This window comes from Micropterus salmoides, unplaced genomic scaffold, assembly GCF_014851395.1.
Source record: "Micropterus salmoides isolate LMB-PRFRI ecotype aquatic unplaced genomic scaffold, ASM1485139v1 Ms_hic_scaffold_2, whole genome shotgun sequence".
Classification (NCBI taxonomy): domain Eukaryota; kingdom Metazoa; phylum Chordata; class Actinopteri; order Centrarchiformes; family Centrarchidae; genus Micropterus; species Micropterus salmoides.
This window is the reverse complement of record NW_024041150.1, coordinates 53528111-53544053: the sequence shown is the minus strand read 5'-3', so window position 1 is coordinate 53544053 and position 15943 is coordinate 53528111. Positions and strand designations below refer to the sequence as shown.

Here is a 15943-nt window from a genome sequence, read left to right as displayed (position 1 = left end):
AAACTCTGTGGTACTTGAACATTTTTAAATTTCTTTGTGTGCTCTTTGGGAGAAAGGTCAGCGTAGAGCCCCGTTTACATTAGAGCCCTGAGAGGCTCACAGGGCGAAGGTGCTTAGAGACCATCAGAACCAGACTCAGCGGGGTCCAAACTTTGTGGTTCCCCCACAGCCCTGACAAGTGAGCCCACGTACCCCTTCATCAATCATATATCATGCACAAAATATATAACACTACTGATTATATAAAAGTGGATATTGCTCACTACAACCAAAAGAAACTGATGTTTACCATTAATTTCTTGGCAAATCATAAAGATTATTTTCATTGTCGATAAACTGATTAGTAGTTTGGTCTGTCAAATGTCAGAAAATGGAGATAAAATTTGAAATCCTTGTTTTCCAAAGGCCACGATGACGTCCTCAGATGTCTTGTTTTGTCCACAGCCCAACGATATTTGGGAGTTTACGGTCACAGAGCAGCAAAAAACACAAAATATCCACATTTCAGAAGCTGAAATCAGAGAATTTTCACTGTTTATTCATAAAAAAAGATTACTCAAAACTATTTTCAAAATAATTGGGGGTTAATTTATTGTAGTAGTTGACAACTAATCGATTAATTGTTAGCAATTTATTTCAGCTTTTTATCCATGACCTTTGGCAGCAGGTTTAGACTTATGTGCTCGCTAACTAGTTTTCATGCACTCTGGTGTTCAGGTGTTGCTGCCGCCTCCGTAAAGATATAAATTTAATAAAATAAGTCAGTTGGGTTACTTTACAAGGACCGCTGGTTGTGAATCCCTGCTCTGGATAACCATGGATGATCTGAAGGCGTCTTGACTGACTGCACCCGTTCAAGAACCCGAGGGGGATTATGTGACTGGAAAATCATTTCACATGATCGGTGTTCAGGTGTTGGATCTGACATGTAGGTTGTTTTGTCCTTAATGCGCGTTCACAACAATTAAAGACACATTAGGTGGTAGTTGGTTTGTTTTTTTTTACAATCATTTAACGGTGAGCAGCCTGGAGGCTGGAGGGTCTGGGTTTGTTCAGGAATCCACTCTTGGTCACGCTGTGTTGTGATCATTCCTTTTCTTTCGTTCAAAGGGCGCGTTGATGGCCTGCTTCTCGGGGACGGAGGACACCCAGATGACCCGCAAACAACAAAGATAACATAACGTAGCTCACAGCAGGGTCAGGATGGAGATGACGATTGGGCTCATTATAGCACGCTCTGCTTGTCATCGCGCACCCGGAGCCGACGGGAGATTTATTTATTGGCAGTCTCCCTTTCCTAAAAAGGAATAAAGATCGTAGAGACACACTGATTTAAGAATGGCCTGTGTATAGTTTAATTTTTTTAATTTGTAGCGCTTATTTTTTGGCAGCTCAGCTCGTTTCAGTATTTTCTTACAGAGCGACATTATCGAGTCTCAGCCTGCACAGCAAAACAAACTAGAGAAACAAAGAGAACTGGAATCATTAGTGTTAGATGTTGTCAGCATGAATAGTCCAAAGAAAAGAGCAAAGCAGAAGCTACACTTCAGGTTCAGAGAGGAGGTAGCCATGGGGGGAAGAGTGGTTGATTTAGCTCCTCCTGAAAGACAATAATGCCAACTGACCAAAGCTTTGTTCTCTTGAGGGCCCCACTCTCAAATAATAGATGCAAGACTGGAAATATCAACACATGACAGTTTTCCACATGTAGCCTGGTATTATTATTCAACGTTAAACAGAGTAAAAAGTAATGATGTATGTTTTCTTCTGTTTGAAGGGCGTGTCTCAGGTGTTAACCAATCAGCGGCGACAAGTTTGTGAACACAACGGTGTTAAAAAGGCAGGAAAATTCAGTGCGCTTGTGGACACAGCAGGCTGTTCAGGGGACCACCGTTTCCATTTGGCTTTGTCTGCGCTGAACTCGCCCCTGTTGCGGAACGTTTCAAGGTAACATGTCGGTCAATCCGAAAACGTTGCAGATTGGTGCAAAACTCATCCCAGGAGATGGATTAAAGGATAAACAGGAAGCTGCTTAACAATATCTGAAAAGAAAAAACATATATATATAAAATAGATTCAGTGTTTTTTATTTAGTTTATTTATTTTCTTTTATTTGTTTTGGTGATATAAAGTAGTCCCAGTGAACACAGTTCATGCTACATCCTCCGGGGCACCTTTAAAAGTCCTGGTGCAATCTGCCATAAAAGAAGAAGAAGAAGAAGAAGAAGAAACGTCTGTTTGATCCGAAGAGCTCCGTCAGTCCCAGAGGAGACCTGCTGGATCTGAGAGACCAGGACCAAGAGCGGGATGGAGGAGGACAACCAGGACCCGGAGCCCCGGAGCAACAACGTCCCCGGAGGACAAACAGCAGGCTCGAGCTCTGATAGCACCGATGTTCAGGTCAGTGTTCATGAACACAGCTAGCAGCTAACAAGAAGCTAACGTGGCGTTAGCTCGGCCTGGTTCCGACACGTAGCTTCATATTGACTGTAAACAAGATGTAATGTAGCAGGATTCAACAGTGGAGCCATCAGAACCCCGTATCTCTACAGAACCCACACTTAATGTGACGGTCGGAACCGGAGAGGAGGAGGAGGAGGAGGAGGAGGAGAGAGAGGAGGGGAGGAGGAAGAGGAGGGAGGAAGAGGGAGAGGAGGAGGAGGAGCAGGAGGAGGGAGGGAGGAGGAGGGAGGAGGAGGAGGAGGAGGAGGAGCAGGAGGAGGAGGAAGATGAGGAAGAGGAGGAGGAGGAGGAGGAGGAGCAGAGGAGCAGGAGGTAGCCTGCTGCCTGGGTGTTAGCATGCTAGCTAGCGGGACAAAGCTAACGTTAACTTCCGGTTCGGATCTACTGGAACAGGTGGAGCCAGATGGAGTCTAGATTATGAATAAGTATATAGATTCAGACATTTTGTCAACTCAGACAAAGTGAAAAGAGCTAAGAAGAAATCCACATTGTAAACAGCTTTTTAAAACACTTCGTGGGACCTGTTGTAGTTTTTGAACCAGGGGTTCACCAGCAGCACAACCATCTCGAGAAGCTGCGGTCACTCACTCTGACTTCACATCTGAAGGTTAACGTCGACGCTCGCCGGCCGCTGTCCAAGACGCGGAGCAGAAATCTGGCTCGTCTCCGTCTCTGTTGCTCTTCAACATGTTTACCGCTGAAGTTGCTGCCTCCTGACGAGGGATGCGACGATTTCAGATTTCGTTGGTGCGATTACAGTCAGAGGAATAATCGGTTTCACACATTAATTAATTTCACAACACTGGTAATGACTTGAGTTAATTTTTAATAATAAAGTACGTTAACGTCTCTCATGCAGTGTTGTTATTAACTCCTGGGAGTTTAGAAGCTCCTGATGTACGTTACTGTTTTACAACATTTTCTCAGACAGGCGGAGGCGACAGGATGTAACGTTCAGTGACTGAAGGTCTGCAGAGGACTATGTTCTTCCATAAAAGCCCTTTCAGAAAAGAAGCGATTTGCAGTGCGTGGAAACTGGGTTCAGCGCAAAAATTCAGCTACTTTGACCGCGCGCCTCATAGCGCAGCGGTGCTTTTGGTGCTTTTGGTGCTTTTGGTGCTTTTGGTGCGGTGTGTCTGAAAGGTTCCACCTGCTTTGCTCGACGCTCAGCGCTACGGCATCGATTGTAAGTGACGCATTTATATTTAATTCCCGACCGACCCGCCACTATTTCACTCCATTAATATGTGTTACCTTTACTTCCCTCAGGTGCTGCATCAAGTTTAATGTAGGTATTCGCTTCTTTAGCAGCAACCTTTTAACAGGAAACGCGTCACACACAAAAGGTTCATGATAAATAAAGTGTGTGGTTCTGCTCACATGTTTTCTCTCTGTTATAATCATCTTTCAACTACCGGCTTATTGTTTCTGTCTATGAACGCTCTCAGCGAGATTTGTGGCGGCCGTCTGTGAACTAATGCAGCTGAGAGAGGTGAACAGCTGTTCTGCCACCTCAGAGCGCCACCCAGCGGCCACAGCGGCAGGTCCTGCCAAACATTAGTGTCTCACTGAGGGACAGCAGCAGTTTAACTTCGCTGCAGCAGAACACAAGTTACAGTTTAGTTTCCTCGTGTTGTGTCTGTGTCAGAAATCTGGTTTCAGCCAGAAGTTACAAAACGCTGCGGGGCCCTGCCGTCTACACTAGAGGTGGGCCCCAAAACAGTGTCTTAATATTTCAGGGTATTTCTGCAATAATAAAATTATTTATGATGTGACAAAATATATTTGGTTTCAACTCACAAGAGCTGTTGAGCCTCCTGCTGATGTCTCATGTCAGCTGTGCGTCATTAAATTCATGCATCCATCGCCAACCGCTTATCCTGCGTACAGGGTCGGGGGATGCATTAAATTGATTTATAAAAATATATATTTTTTAAATGCATTAAATTGATTTAGAATCAACCTGCTATCCCAACTTGTATTATTATAAACTTGTTATAGTTTATAATAGAGACTTGATCCTAGATTATAGTTGAACTGTGAACACGTTCTTACAAGTACATTGAATTAAATGTCTCTCTCCAGGGCTCCACAATAACGGTGGCCAGTAAAAAGTAATGTTGATCTAGCAACTCGCTGAAAAACATTATTTTTAAACAATTAAAACCTCAACATCCTGCAGTTGTTTTGCAGCTCATGGCGCGCACCGCTGCCCAATCCAGAGTTGTAGTTACGTGACGAGTGGTTGTCAAATGTTATTTCTCTAATCTCAATCAAGCAGCAACCTCTGGGTCTGAAAGTGAAACCACGCAGACTAAAATGAAACCTGCGTTCTCTCAAGCGAGTCGGCTGGCTGCAGGAAGAAGTCCGTTCCATTAGATATAATGGTGAAAACTTCTCTGCTGATTTATTCCCTCAGTAAACACTTTCCTGATGAGTTTCTGGTCTCAGTCGCTAGTTTCAAGTCTTCTTCAACACAGCATGATGTTCATTTAGTAAATTATGGTGCCATTTAGGGAGCACAACGCTGATGTCCTTTTTTAAAAGTACCCTCCAGCGTAGGGCTGGGCAATAAACAATGATGATGATGATTATCACAATATAATTTTCCTCAATAACAATATAATAATGTTCAACATATCGTCTATAAATATTTGCTTAATTAATTTGAATCACAAACAAAGTATCACTTAATTTTTCTATGAAAATATTTTTTTGTTAAAGATCAACTAATCACATTTGTTGAAAAAGTAATAATAATAGTTTTTAATGTTCTACCTCAGACTTGTGAAGTGATCCACTGTTTGGCATCAAGCGTTTGTCCCATTCTGACCATAAAGAAAAGTTTAACCTCATAATTAACCATCTGGTTTTCACTCTGGAGCAAAAATCTGCCTTTAAACTTAAAAGAAATAATGATTTGACATATTTGAAATGGTGATAACGTTTTTGGCCATATCGCCCAGCTCTACTCCAGCGTGGTGCACCTGCGTCTTGCTGACAGACAGGAGGAACACAAGGCTGTGAGACTGGTTATCATCCAAGAAGGAAAAGAACAAAACCCTCTTAATTTCCTGAGCTTTGCTAAAATCATGTTGCATAAAAGGGCAGATGTTGAACAACAACAAACGGTCACTGACTTGTTTTAGCAAAAGCGGTCAACATGGTATTTAATATCGTTTTAGTCCTGATTAGCGATGGAGGTCGTTCATTATTGAGACTGCTTAACGATCTGAGTCTTTATCTAATTTTCCATTATTTGATGGAAAGACGAGACAGAGTTGGCGATATTCAGGCTCAAAGACGGTCAGAAATTCCTGCATTTTTCCTTCAACTGTATGCGCAGTGTTGAGGTGCTTTTGACGTCCAATAAATTAACTTAGAACATAAATAGTATTTCACTTAGTGACGTGTTGCCAAGCCTTTGCACGTACTGCCGTCCAATCAAACAACCAAATTATCAATTGAGAAGTTAAGCTAACGAGGGCGTGAGGCAGGCCTGCACGATGTGAGGAAAATCTCAAGGCGAGCACCGGGGGTTGCAACCTTCATGACCGGATGAAGAGAGACTGACCTAAGAGGGGAAAAAGTCAGCAAGTGAAGTTTTTAATGTCCAGAGAATGCAGTAAAAAAAACAACAGAAAACAAGAATGATTATCAGTCACAGTTTCTGTTACAACTTTAAACAATAAAACAACAACAATAATTATTGCAATATTATTTACCTTAATAACAATATAACACATGTTAAATAAATATTCAATATATGTTTTATCTTATTCGTTTGAATCATTACCACTTACTTTTTCTACTAACATATTTAATTTGTTAAATAGATTTTAATAATAATTGTTCTGAACGTTCTAACTTAGATTTGTTAAGTGATCCCATCAAGTTTGGCATCAAGTGTTTGTTCTGACCATAAAGAAAAGTTTAACCTCCAGTTAACCATCTGGTTTCTTAGCCTTAAAACTAAACTAAATATCGTGATAATTGGGTCAGTGACATGATGCCTATATTTTCTGTCCGACTGCCTTTTTTTAATTAAAACAAAAAAGGTTGTCAGCATTTTTATAAATATACCATATAAACACGGGTTCTCTCCTGTATATGTACTCACTTTTTTTGTAATTTAAAATGAACTCTATGAAGACTTGTTTTTCCAGTGTACGCGAGCGCACTGGACTTCACCGTCTTTTCAATGTGGCTGCTGATTGCGCAACACCTCTGACACACCCAATAAATGAGAAAAAAACATACTTGCAGTTAATGAAATTAGATTAAATCTAGTGTGAAGTCAAATGTTTGTTTAGAACAAAGCCCTGAATGTGTACTGCACTAAAATAAATGTTTGTGATGAGATTTTTATCAAGAAATGGTTATGAAATGTTTGTATTGTTAAATTCTGTTAAATTTTTATAACATCTGGTTTAATACATATTTTGTATAGAATGTTTTGTTTATTGATCTGGTTTTTTTTTTATGATATGCAGTGTTCATATTGAAAAATGAACAACAGAAAGACACGTGTAGTAAATAAGTGTATTGTGGTGATCGGCGCCTGCATCACACACACAGCCACCAGTCAGCTCAGGAAGTTTCTGGGAAATCTGTTTTAGTTCATTTATAACAATAACTCTCTTTGTGTTTTAGTTTTATTGCTTTCATTCTCTTTTCATAATATTTTCATTGTAAATCCTTTAGTAACTGAGTTTTCAAAAAATCATATTAAAGTGTTGTATTTTTAACTCTACTCAATTTGAAGTTATTCAACTTCTGCATCCATTTAGCTACAGAAGCTATTCAAATATCATTGCATCTTTTCTACCTTTCTATGCTTAGAAAAACTTTACTACAATGTTTTGCTTCTGTCAAAATAATTTACTGGGAGAAATCTTTAAATACTAATCGCAGTTAATTCAAAATTGAACTCTACCTCAGTCTCACACTCAAAGCACGTAGGCCGCGGGTAAGTATTTGATTTCCTACACAGAGAAGCGCTAAATGTCATTTGTGGTTTTGGATTTCTCGCTCCACGATATTATCTCACTGTCACGTCTGTTATAGAAACGAAGAGGAGCAGAGGGACTCGGATGTCACAGCTGCCCATTCTGTGACAAATCCTTCACAACATCTGGATATTTGAAGATTCATCAGAGAGTTCACACTGGAGAGAAACCGTACAGCTGTGACCACTGTGGGAAAGTTTTCAGTGCATCAAATAACCTAAAAATCCACACACGGATTCACACTGGAGAGAAACTGTACAGCTGTGACCAATGTGAGAGTGCTTTTAGTAGATCTAATCACTTAGACGTCCACCGCCGTGTTCACACCGGAGAGAAACCGCACTGGTGTGAACAGTGTGGGAAAACTTTCAGTCGAGCTGACAAGTTAGAAATCCATCGACGTATTCACACTGGAGACAAACCCTACTGGTGTGAACAGTGTGGGAAACATTCAGTAGATCTGATTGGCTAAAGAACCACCAACGTGTTCACATTGAAGAGAAGCCACATTGGTGTGAACATTGTGGGAAAACTTTCATTACAATTAATCAGTTAAAGAGGCATGAACGTGTGCACACTGGAGAGAAACCATACAAGTGTGAAGAGTGTGGGAAAGCTTATACTATGAGCAGTTCCCTTAAAAGTCACAACTGCATCAAACGTGATGACAACTGAGGAAGTTTGTGTTGGAAAGTGCTGGAAAGCTGCAGGTTGGAGGGGTTTATTATCCAAATTCAATATTCAGTGTAAATTTACAGCATTAATAAATCATGGTATTAACATAAGATCGTTTGTTTTATACTATATGTACAAAAGTCATAAAATATACCAGAGGTGGAACCAAGTCGTCATTTTACAAGTCACAAGTAAGTCTCAAGTCTTAGCATCCAAGTCTCAAAGGTCGAGTCCCAAGTCCAGACCAATCAAGACAGGCCGAGTCAAAACCGTCAAATCCCAAGACTTAAACTTTGAGTTTCAAGTCATAATGCGCCCTTCACCAAATTTCAAAGCACGTCATACTTTTTTTAAACATGAATTAAAAATGAAGGAACTGTATTAAATGAAGGGTTAACCTGTACAGACAAAAGGCAGAGGCAATCATTTAACCGCATTACTCACTGACCATCATTAATTGAATGTGAAGTTATAGCAGTTAAAATCCCGTGAAACCCGGCACCCAACGCAATTATCATTTTAAGCCAAAGTTGTAATTGAAAATTGAATTAATTGCTCAAGTCAAAAGCGTTAAATTCAAAGTCGAGTTGCAAGTCTTGTTTGATTAAAAGAAGTCTAAAGTCATAATTTTTCTAACTCAAGTGTGACTGGAGTCCACGCCTCTGACATACAGGTGCTGGTCATATAATTAGAATATCATCAAAAAGTTGATTTATTTCATTAATTCCATTCAAAAAGTGAAACTTGTATAATGTTTACATTCATTCCACACAGACTGATATATTTCAAGTGTCAAACTAGACTGAGAGTGTAATGAATGAATATAATTGATTGAACCCGGGTGTCTCACACCAATGGCAGGCATCTTATCCATTCGCCATCACCAGCGCCAGCTGCAGATGGGAATAAACTTGTGGCGTGAGGTTTTTGTACATTGCTACATGGAGGGTTAACAACATATTAGGTGATTAAATAGTTGACCATGAGGAATTTCAGCTGCAGCAAATGTTGACTTGGAACCGCTGTACAAGACACTTAACCCCTAGTTGCTCGAGAGGCGTGTGACCTCTGACATGTACAGCAATTGTAAGTAGCTTGGTTAAAAGTCAGCTAAAAATGTATAAAAACTCCTGCTGCTGTGTGATTCTGTCACCAGGTGGCTGAAAATTAGACTGTCTGCAAGAAAGTTGATGACTCGTCTAAAGACAACTCTTTCTAACCGCTTTACAGAGAAGGGGCAGCTTTGATATGGGCCTGTAGTGGTTTAGTACAGCTGTTTCCATCTTCAGTAATACGTGTTATCCCCCCTGGGGAAATTTATCAGGCTTTTATCGGGCCATTGTGCTCCACAGTTAGGAACCACGTTCACAAACCTAAAGTTGCGGCATGTGTTGGATTTTCCAGTCGGAGTTTTGAAATCCTGTAATGTGATTATGCATCAATACTTTCTAACCTGCATACAGAAAACCCAGAGCAAACTACCCTAATCCTACTACAAAGTGGTTCCAAGAAATTCATTACATCAGTCGCTAGCTCTATCATTCTTGGTTAAATAGGTGAAATACAATACATGGAGGGGATGGACAGCTAAGAAATTGGAAGATAGTGGAGGGCCCCCTTTGGAGCCCCAAACAACAGGTCCCTAGCACCCTGGAGGCAAGTATGACTGGAAAGAAGTTAAAATCTAAACCTTTCTTAATTAAAACAATGTGAAGCCCAAACAGACAGGTTGGCTGAGATATCAATGAGCCCATTAAACACAAACTAGCTGACATGCAGTAAATATAAAGACCAGCGTGAAACCAGCGCACGGGGACAAGGGGCAAGTTTACCCCACACAAATGATGAGCACTAAGCCAGACCATCAGAATGGAACAGAACAAAAGAAGGAAAAGAAAACCAACAAGAAAGCAACTCACGACCTGCAACCGAACTTAACAAAATACAACTCTATACAGTTGTTGCATTCATATTATTTTGTACACGTGTGTATAAAAGATAATAGAAATAGGCTTATTAGGTCCTATAAAATACATAAACAAAAACTAAGGACATTTACTCTTTGATTTTAGTTAGTTTTGCAAACCTACAATACAGTTTTAGTTTGTTTTTTTGTAAAACCTTGTTTTTTTTTATTTAAAAAAACAATGCTTTTTACCTTTAGTTTCGATAATAAACTTGCTCCTGACATCAGGTCTTATTGAGCCGCGACTGGTTTCCTCTGTAGTTTTAGTAACTAACTGAACAGAAACAGTAATCTGTCACATCACGTCTGATTTCTTTCTTTTTGTATAAAATAAGACAAAGTGTGAAACTGATCCACCTCTGTTACTCCGACATGTTCAGTCACTAACACCCTGTTGGCTTCACTGGACTATGACTAGTGTCTTTACTGGGACCTGTGTGGATCTAGTCTCTGTTTCTATGTTTTAAAGTCTTATTGTGTCTCCTGCCAGCTGAAAGCTTCCTGCAGCTTCTTTCCAATAATCTGTCTGAAATCTATCTAATAAATATTCATCAGGTCTCAGATGAAGCTCTTCCTTCATGGTTGTGTTCATGCTGTTTCTGCCCGGTAACAGACGTCCTCATAGGATCCAGCCGGGGCTCCTCTCTGCTCCACCTGTGAAAGTGAGGGGAACATCCTGGATGATGGAGGAGCTCGGTGGATCTCTGGGTCACCGGCTGGAGGACGGAGGAAGCAGAATGACCCAGAGACAACATGCTGGCCGTGAGGACGTCCCAGCAGAGACACGGAGGGGAGGGTTACACCATCACTACACATCAGTGAGTGAGTCTCAACCTTTAACTGACTATGACAAAATAATGCTTGCAAAAACACACAGTGAAGCAGAGAACTGTCCCCTTAACTTGATGGGATGCGATCTTATTATTTATTTTTGCATTGTTCTGACCGAACATCCAGAGAGGTTAAAAGTTACGAGACTGCAGTTTCCATTTCAAATGGTGAAATACAGTCAGGAGGCACTAAGTTATGTCTGAGTGGGCTCTGGCGCCATCTAGTGTGTCTGCCACTGTGCTTACAGCCTGTTTATTGGACAAGCAAGGCTGCTGCTTATTCTGTTTGTCCTGCCCAATCTCAGCTGCTTAGCTCGCATGTGGCAATGGCTGTATCTGCTGATTGGAAATGGAGGGATTTGGGCAGATGGCTTCACACCTGCAGTCGGCTGACTGACTACAGGCCCTTAAAGTGGGATCCAGGAACACTGTAAAGTAAAGATGGTGATGGATACGAGGCTGTATTGACACACTCTGCTCTGGTTAAGAGAAGAAGCAGTTCCAGTAACATCAATGGCCACAAGTAGGGCTGGACGATTAATCAAGAAGTTGAACTTGGAATAAATGTGGTCTGAGCTCATTAGAAATCCTATTTGTCAGAAGGCCACAGACAGGAAGAGGTCCAGTCAGACACTCTCTACCCACCACTACAGCCTGTGATGAAGAAATGCTGAGACAATGAGCCAACCTGTCTACTGCTCTCTCAGGAGATTGGGTACTTTTTAAGGGCCACAGGAGGAAGCACTGGAGGCAGAGGCTCTATCAGGGGACAACAACTGCTGGAAGGACAAGGGGGACAGGACTAAATGACCACAGACCCGTCACCCTGACCTCTGAGGTTATGAAGTCTTTTGAGCACCTTGTGTTGTCCCACCTCAAATCAAACACAGAAACCTGGACTGTCTAAATGATGATGCATCTCTTTGCTCTGGCTCAGATGTTAGATGCTGCCCTACGTGACAGAACCGCTGGTCCAGATGATTTCCTGTTGTAATACTTCTGTTATTCTGTTGATAAATCCTCCAAAGACAAAGACGGTTTGTTGTAACTTGTTTGTTTGTTCAAATTTCTCAGTGATTCTCTGGTTATAAATCCAGCACACCCCTTTCTTTACAGTGGTGTTCTCACTCCCTCTCAGCAGGTCGTGGCATGTTTAGTTCAGCTCAAGTCAACATGACTGCAGGTTATTACTGCTGTAACTGGCAGTCACCATTATTAGCTTTAGCAAACGCCATTTTAAACTGCAACTATTTATTATAGTTTTTGCTTTATGCCATCAATAGTGCATTGATTATTGTAATGTAGATTGAAATTTAACTCTCATCCACTGAGCCAGCAAGACTTAAAATCATGCAAAAACATAAAATAAAGTGTGCAACGTGTTTCAGTGTCATCAAGGTGATATGATAATGTGGCAAAGTACTGTCCCGTTCCAGTTTACAGCATTTTATGCCCTTACAGCCTCAACGACCAACCAAGTGATGTCAGTGAAGTCTGTGAGGGTTCAGGATTCAGAGACATTGGGATTGGACAATTGTTTCAAAACGGCCTTAGCAACATGGGGCGGGCGAGAGGTCGTGGCATCGCGAGAACGCAGAGGCTCCAGGGGATCCCGCAGCCTTAAGATCAGATCTCCGAGGTCAGCATCAAGTCAGTCCAAGACAACGCGGTATACCAATCACAGCGGAGACCTGCTGGTAGTGATGGCGAGATGAAGCTTTGTGAAGCATTGAAGCTGTCCGTCCAATTGGTTCACTCATGGGCCGAAGCTTCACGGCGCTTCATTTGCTCTACTGTGCCATCAAGTGGACATTAAATTTAAAACAGGCAGAGTGATTATAATGGCACCGTGGTATTGCTGTGGGAAGTTTTGAATTGAATAAATGATGAACTTTTTAATATGGTGTCCGTCTTTATGATCCAATGGTTATGACGTGAATGTGCTTATGTTAGGCTACTTGGTTTGAGACTTTAGATAATGGAGCCAAAATTTTATTTATTATTATTTAAAAATAACTTTTCCACAGTGCTGGGCTTCAGGCGGTTTTCTTTTTCTTTTCTAAATAACTGATATAGTTTTTTAATTGCCTTTTGCTTTAGAGACCCCTGAATTGATGAGATGTAATGTTTTGAACTCTTTTGAAAAGGCAAATAAGCAAGGTTTCTTATTTGCGAATTTACATTTGTGAATATGAAATTTGGTCATAATAATAAGGAGATCAAGTATACACAAGTGTTTCTTTGTGCGTTATTTTCTGGGAAACCAAACCAGACATTATTCCAAAGTAAAGCAAAACTTTCAGAGATATTTTAAGACATTTTTCACAATAGAACAATGCCAAAACATATATATATATATATATATATAAACAAACAAACAGTTTCTGGACATCCACCACAGAAACTACAGTTTACTTCAACATCTGTCCAGAATCTGTACTTTATATAGTTTTTAGCTGGATAGAATGTCTGTGAAATTTCTTTGATTTTTTGGGCGATTAAGTAGTGATTAGGTAGAAGAAATGCCTTCTTCCATACTAAATCATCCACAAACTGTTTCCAGTATGAAATCACGCTGCTTTAGAATCACACACCAAACCCGCAAACCATTTCCTGAATCAGTCACGTGGTATGGCGGGTTCGCGAGGCTTCGAACGTCACCGAAACCTCGATACTGAAGGACGCATCACCACAGCGGAGACCTGCAGGACGATGGAGAACCAGAACCCGGACCACAGGAGCCAAACAGCAGCCTCGTGCTCTGATAGCGCCGATGTTCAGGTCAGTGTTCATGACTTCATCACGAGACTAAAGACACGAGGAAGAGTCTCGAGGGTCCGTGTATCATCCGTTCATTCTGTTGTTAGAGATCAGAGCCTGAAAACCCGCTCCAGGGTTTGTGTTGACGTGGTTTGATTTCCAAAGTGTCTCCGTGGTTCCTGTTTTCATCTTCAAGATGGCGTTTCTCTTTTCTTTGTGCTGTGGGTTTTCCCGCGCGGCGCATGCGCGGTGCGGCCCGCGTTGTGTCGGGAGCGCGCAGAACAAACAATGATGGTGAAAATGAAGCAGAGTCATTATATTTGCTCGTGTGTTGGTGAGTTTCTCTCAGTGACAAACAGTCTGCCTGCATTATTGTTCTCTGAATGATCGTCGTGCAGGTTTCAGCTCTAAATAGTATCTGTGGAGACTCTTTGTAGAGATCAGAGTCAGTCTGGAGTTTAGTTTTCCTCCACTGCTGCTCAGCTTTTCAACACATCCTCTTCTGAAGTTTGTTCTGTGGGACTTTCCTCCACGGTGCCTTTTTCTCACCAGAGACTCTAACTGATGCAGTGACCTGTATTAGTGTTAGACAGGGTTCAAGTTTTATCAAAAGTTTGCAGTGAGATAATGAGTGTTAGAGGAGGAGAGACTCAAATATTTCAACGTACTGTATATTGTACACATAACCCTACAGTAGGATGGCAGAACCTTCCCTACGCATGTATGCCAAGCTGTGTGAGAGAGAGAGCAGGCTACACATTTCAGACTATGAATGGTGTTTTGTGTTGTAGTTGCTGGCTACACATTTTAATGCCTTGATGACAGCAGGGGTTGGGGCTCCCACTGTGGATCAAGGAACTTTTCACCATCATGATGGATGATAGTGTTCTGTCCAGAGCCAAAATATAGAAAAACATCTCTAATCCTTTCCTTAGTTTCAGGTAGCCGAAGCTAAGCTCAGTGGTGGACAGTAACAAAGTAATACTGTACTTAAGCGATTATAATCGATAAAAGCGATTTTATAAACTTTTATTGTTGCCCAGCACTAATTATATATGAGTGTGTGTGTAATTAGGGCTGACTCACGAAGAGTCTCGGTCTCTCTACATCCACTTCTCTCACTCAGTTTGAACCTCGACAAATATTCCCAAAGTCAGCTCGATTCAGCACTCGGTTATTTGCATATACAGTCTATGGTTATTTGATGACTAACGTTAAGGACGGGTTGTCTTTCCACACTGGGGACTGACCACTGATATAATTATAATTTTTTTTTAAATCAGCGTGATTTATATTTGTTATATATGGTGTCAATATCTGAAATGTAAACAATAAAAAAGAAAGGAAAATTGAAGTTCTTTCCCTGGCTTGGGCCCCAAGTGCGTATAGGTGTAAAAGCGCTTTTACACTACATCTGCATTCACCAGTCATACACATTCATTCACTGAGCTGCTCAAACGGAAACTAACATTCACACTCACTCATACACTGGCGGAACAGCCGCCAGGGGAAATTCGGGGTTCAGTATCTTGCCCAAGGACACTACGACATGCAACCAGGGGGAGCCGGGGATTGAACCGCCGACCTTCTGATTAACGGCCACAGCTTGTGTTAACTTAATTGTTGTTGGTGCGCATTCGCATAAAAGGGTTGTGTCCACGGTGCATGCTCTGTATTTCTCCAGAAGAATGCGGGAAGTTACTGGACCCTGAAACCGGGGACAACAAAGACATGGCGGGGACGGGAGAGGAGCCGGTCATCTAACATACAGTATCTTACAAAAGTGAGTACACCCCTCTTGAGAGAAGAAGTGATTGCTGGATGTCAAGACGTATTTAAGTTTATTTTACAGTTGGAGAATATATATAACGTTTTATTTTTTATTTTATTTATTTTTTCTCTTCAATTCTGATCAGTTTGGTGCTGGTGGCGCTCGCTAAAACCTCTTTGAGGGGGTGCCAAAAATTTCTCTATGCAGGAAAAACCCGGCAAGAGAAAATAACAAACACGAGTACAGAGCAAACGCCTTTCTGCACATAAACTGAATTTTTTTTATCTAAGCCGGCCATTAACCTGGGATTGATAATGCTCATAGGCCGAATTAAAGAAGTAGAATGCTGCTCTGTAATTATTATATATATATATATATATATATATATATTTATTAGCTACATGTGGTATTGTTTTGAGATTATTTTGTTTCAAGCATTATTTTATTATTCTTTTATTTTATGTAATTT

The 15943-nt window shown here is 41.0% G+C and overlaps 1 protein-coding gene and 1 pseudogene across 2 annotated transcripts; one reads left to right on the top strand and one right to left on the bottom strand.

The window, feature by feature from the left end:
- The window catches only part of LOC119912628, a 337535-nt pseudogene that overhangs the window by 139309 nt on the left and 182283 nt on the right, over positions 1-15943 (bottom strand).
- On the top strand, positions 2039-8227 carry LOC119912721 (zinc finger protein with KRAB and SCAN domains 1-like). Of its 2 annotated transcripts, none has more exons than XR_005446202.1 (2): positions 2039-2400; positions 2553-2606. XR_005446202.1 is itself a non-coding variant. In XM_038732015.1 (2 exons), the coding sequence occupies exons 1-2, from the start codon at positions 2308-2310 to the stop codon at positions 7942-7944; spliced, it is 507 nt and encodes a 168-aa protein (XP_038587943.1). In that variant the 5' UTR covers positions 2197-2307; the 3' UTR covers positions 7945-8227. The 2 variants fall into 2 exon arrangements, 1 of the variants encoding a protein (XP_038587943.1); XM_038732015.1 differs by lacking the exon at positions 2553-2606 and adding an exon at positions 7531-8227 and having other exon boundaries at positions 2197-2400.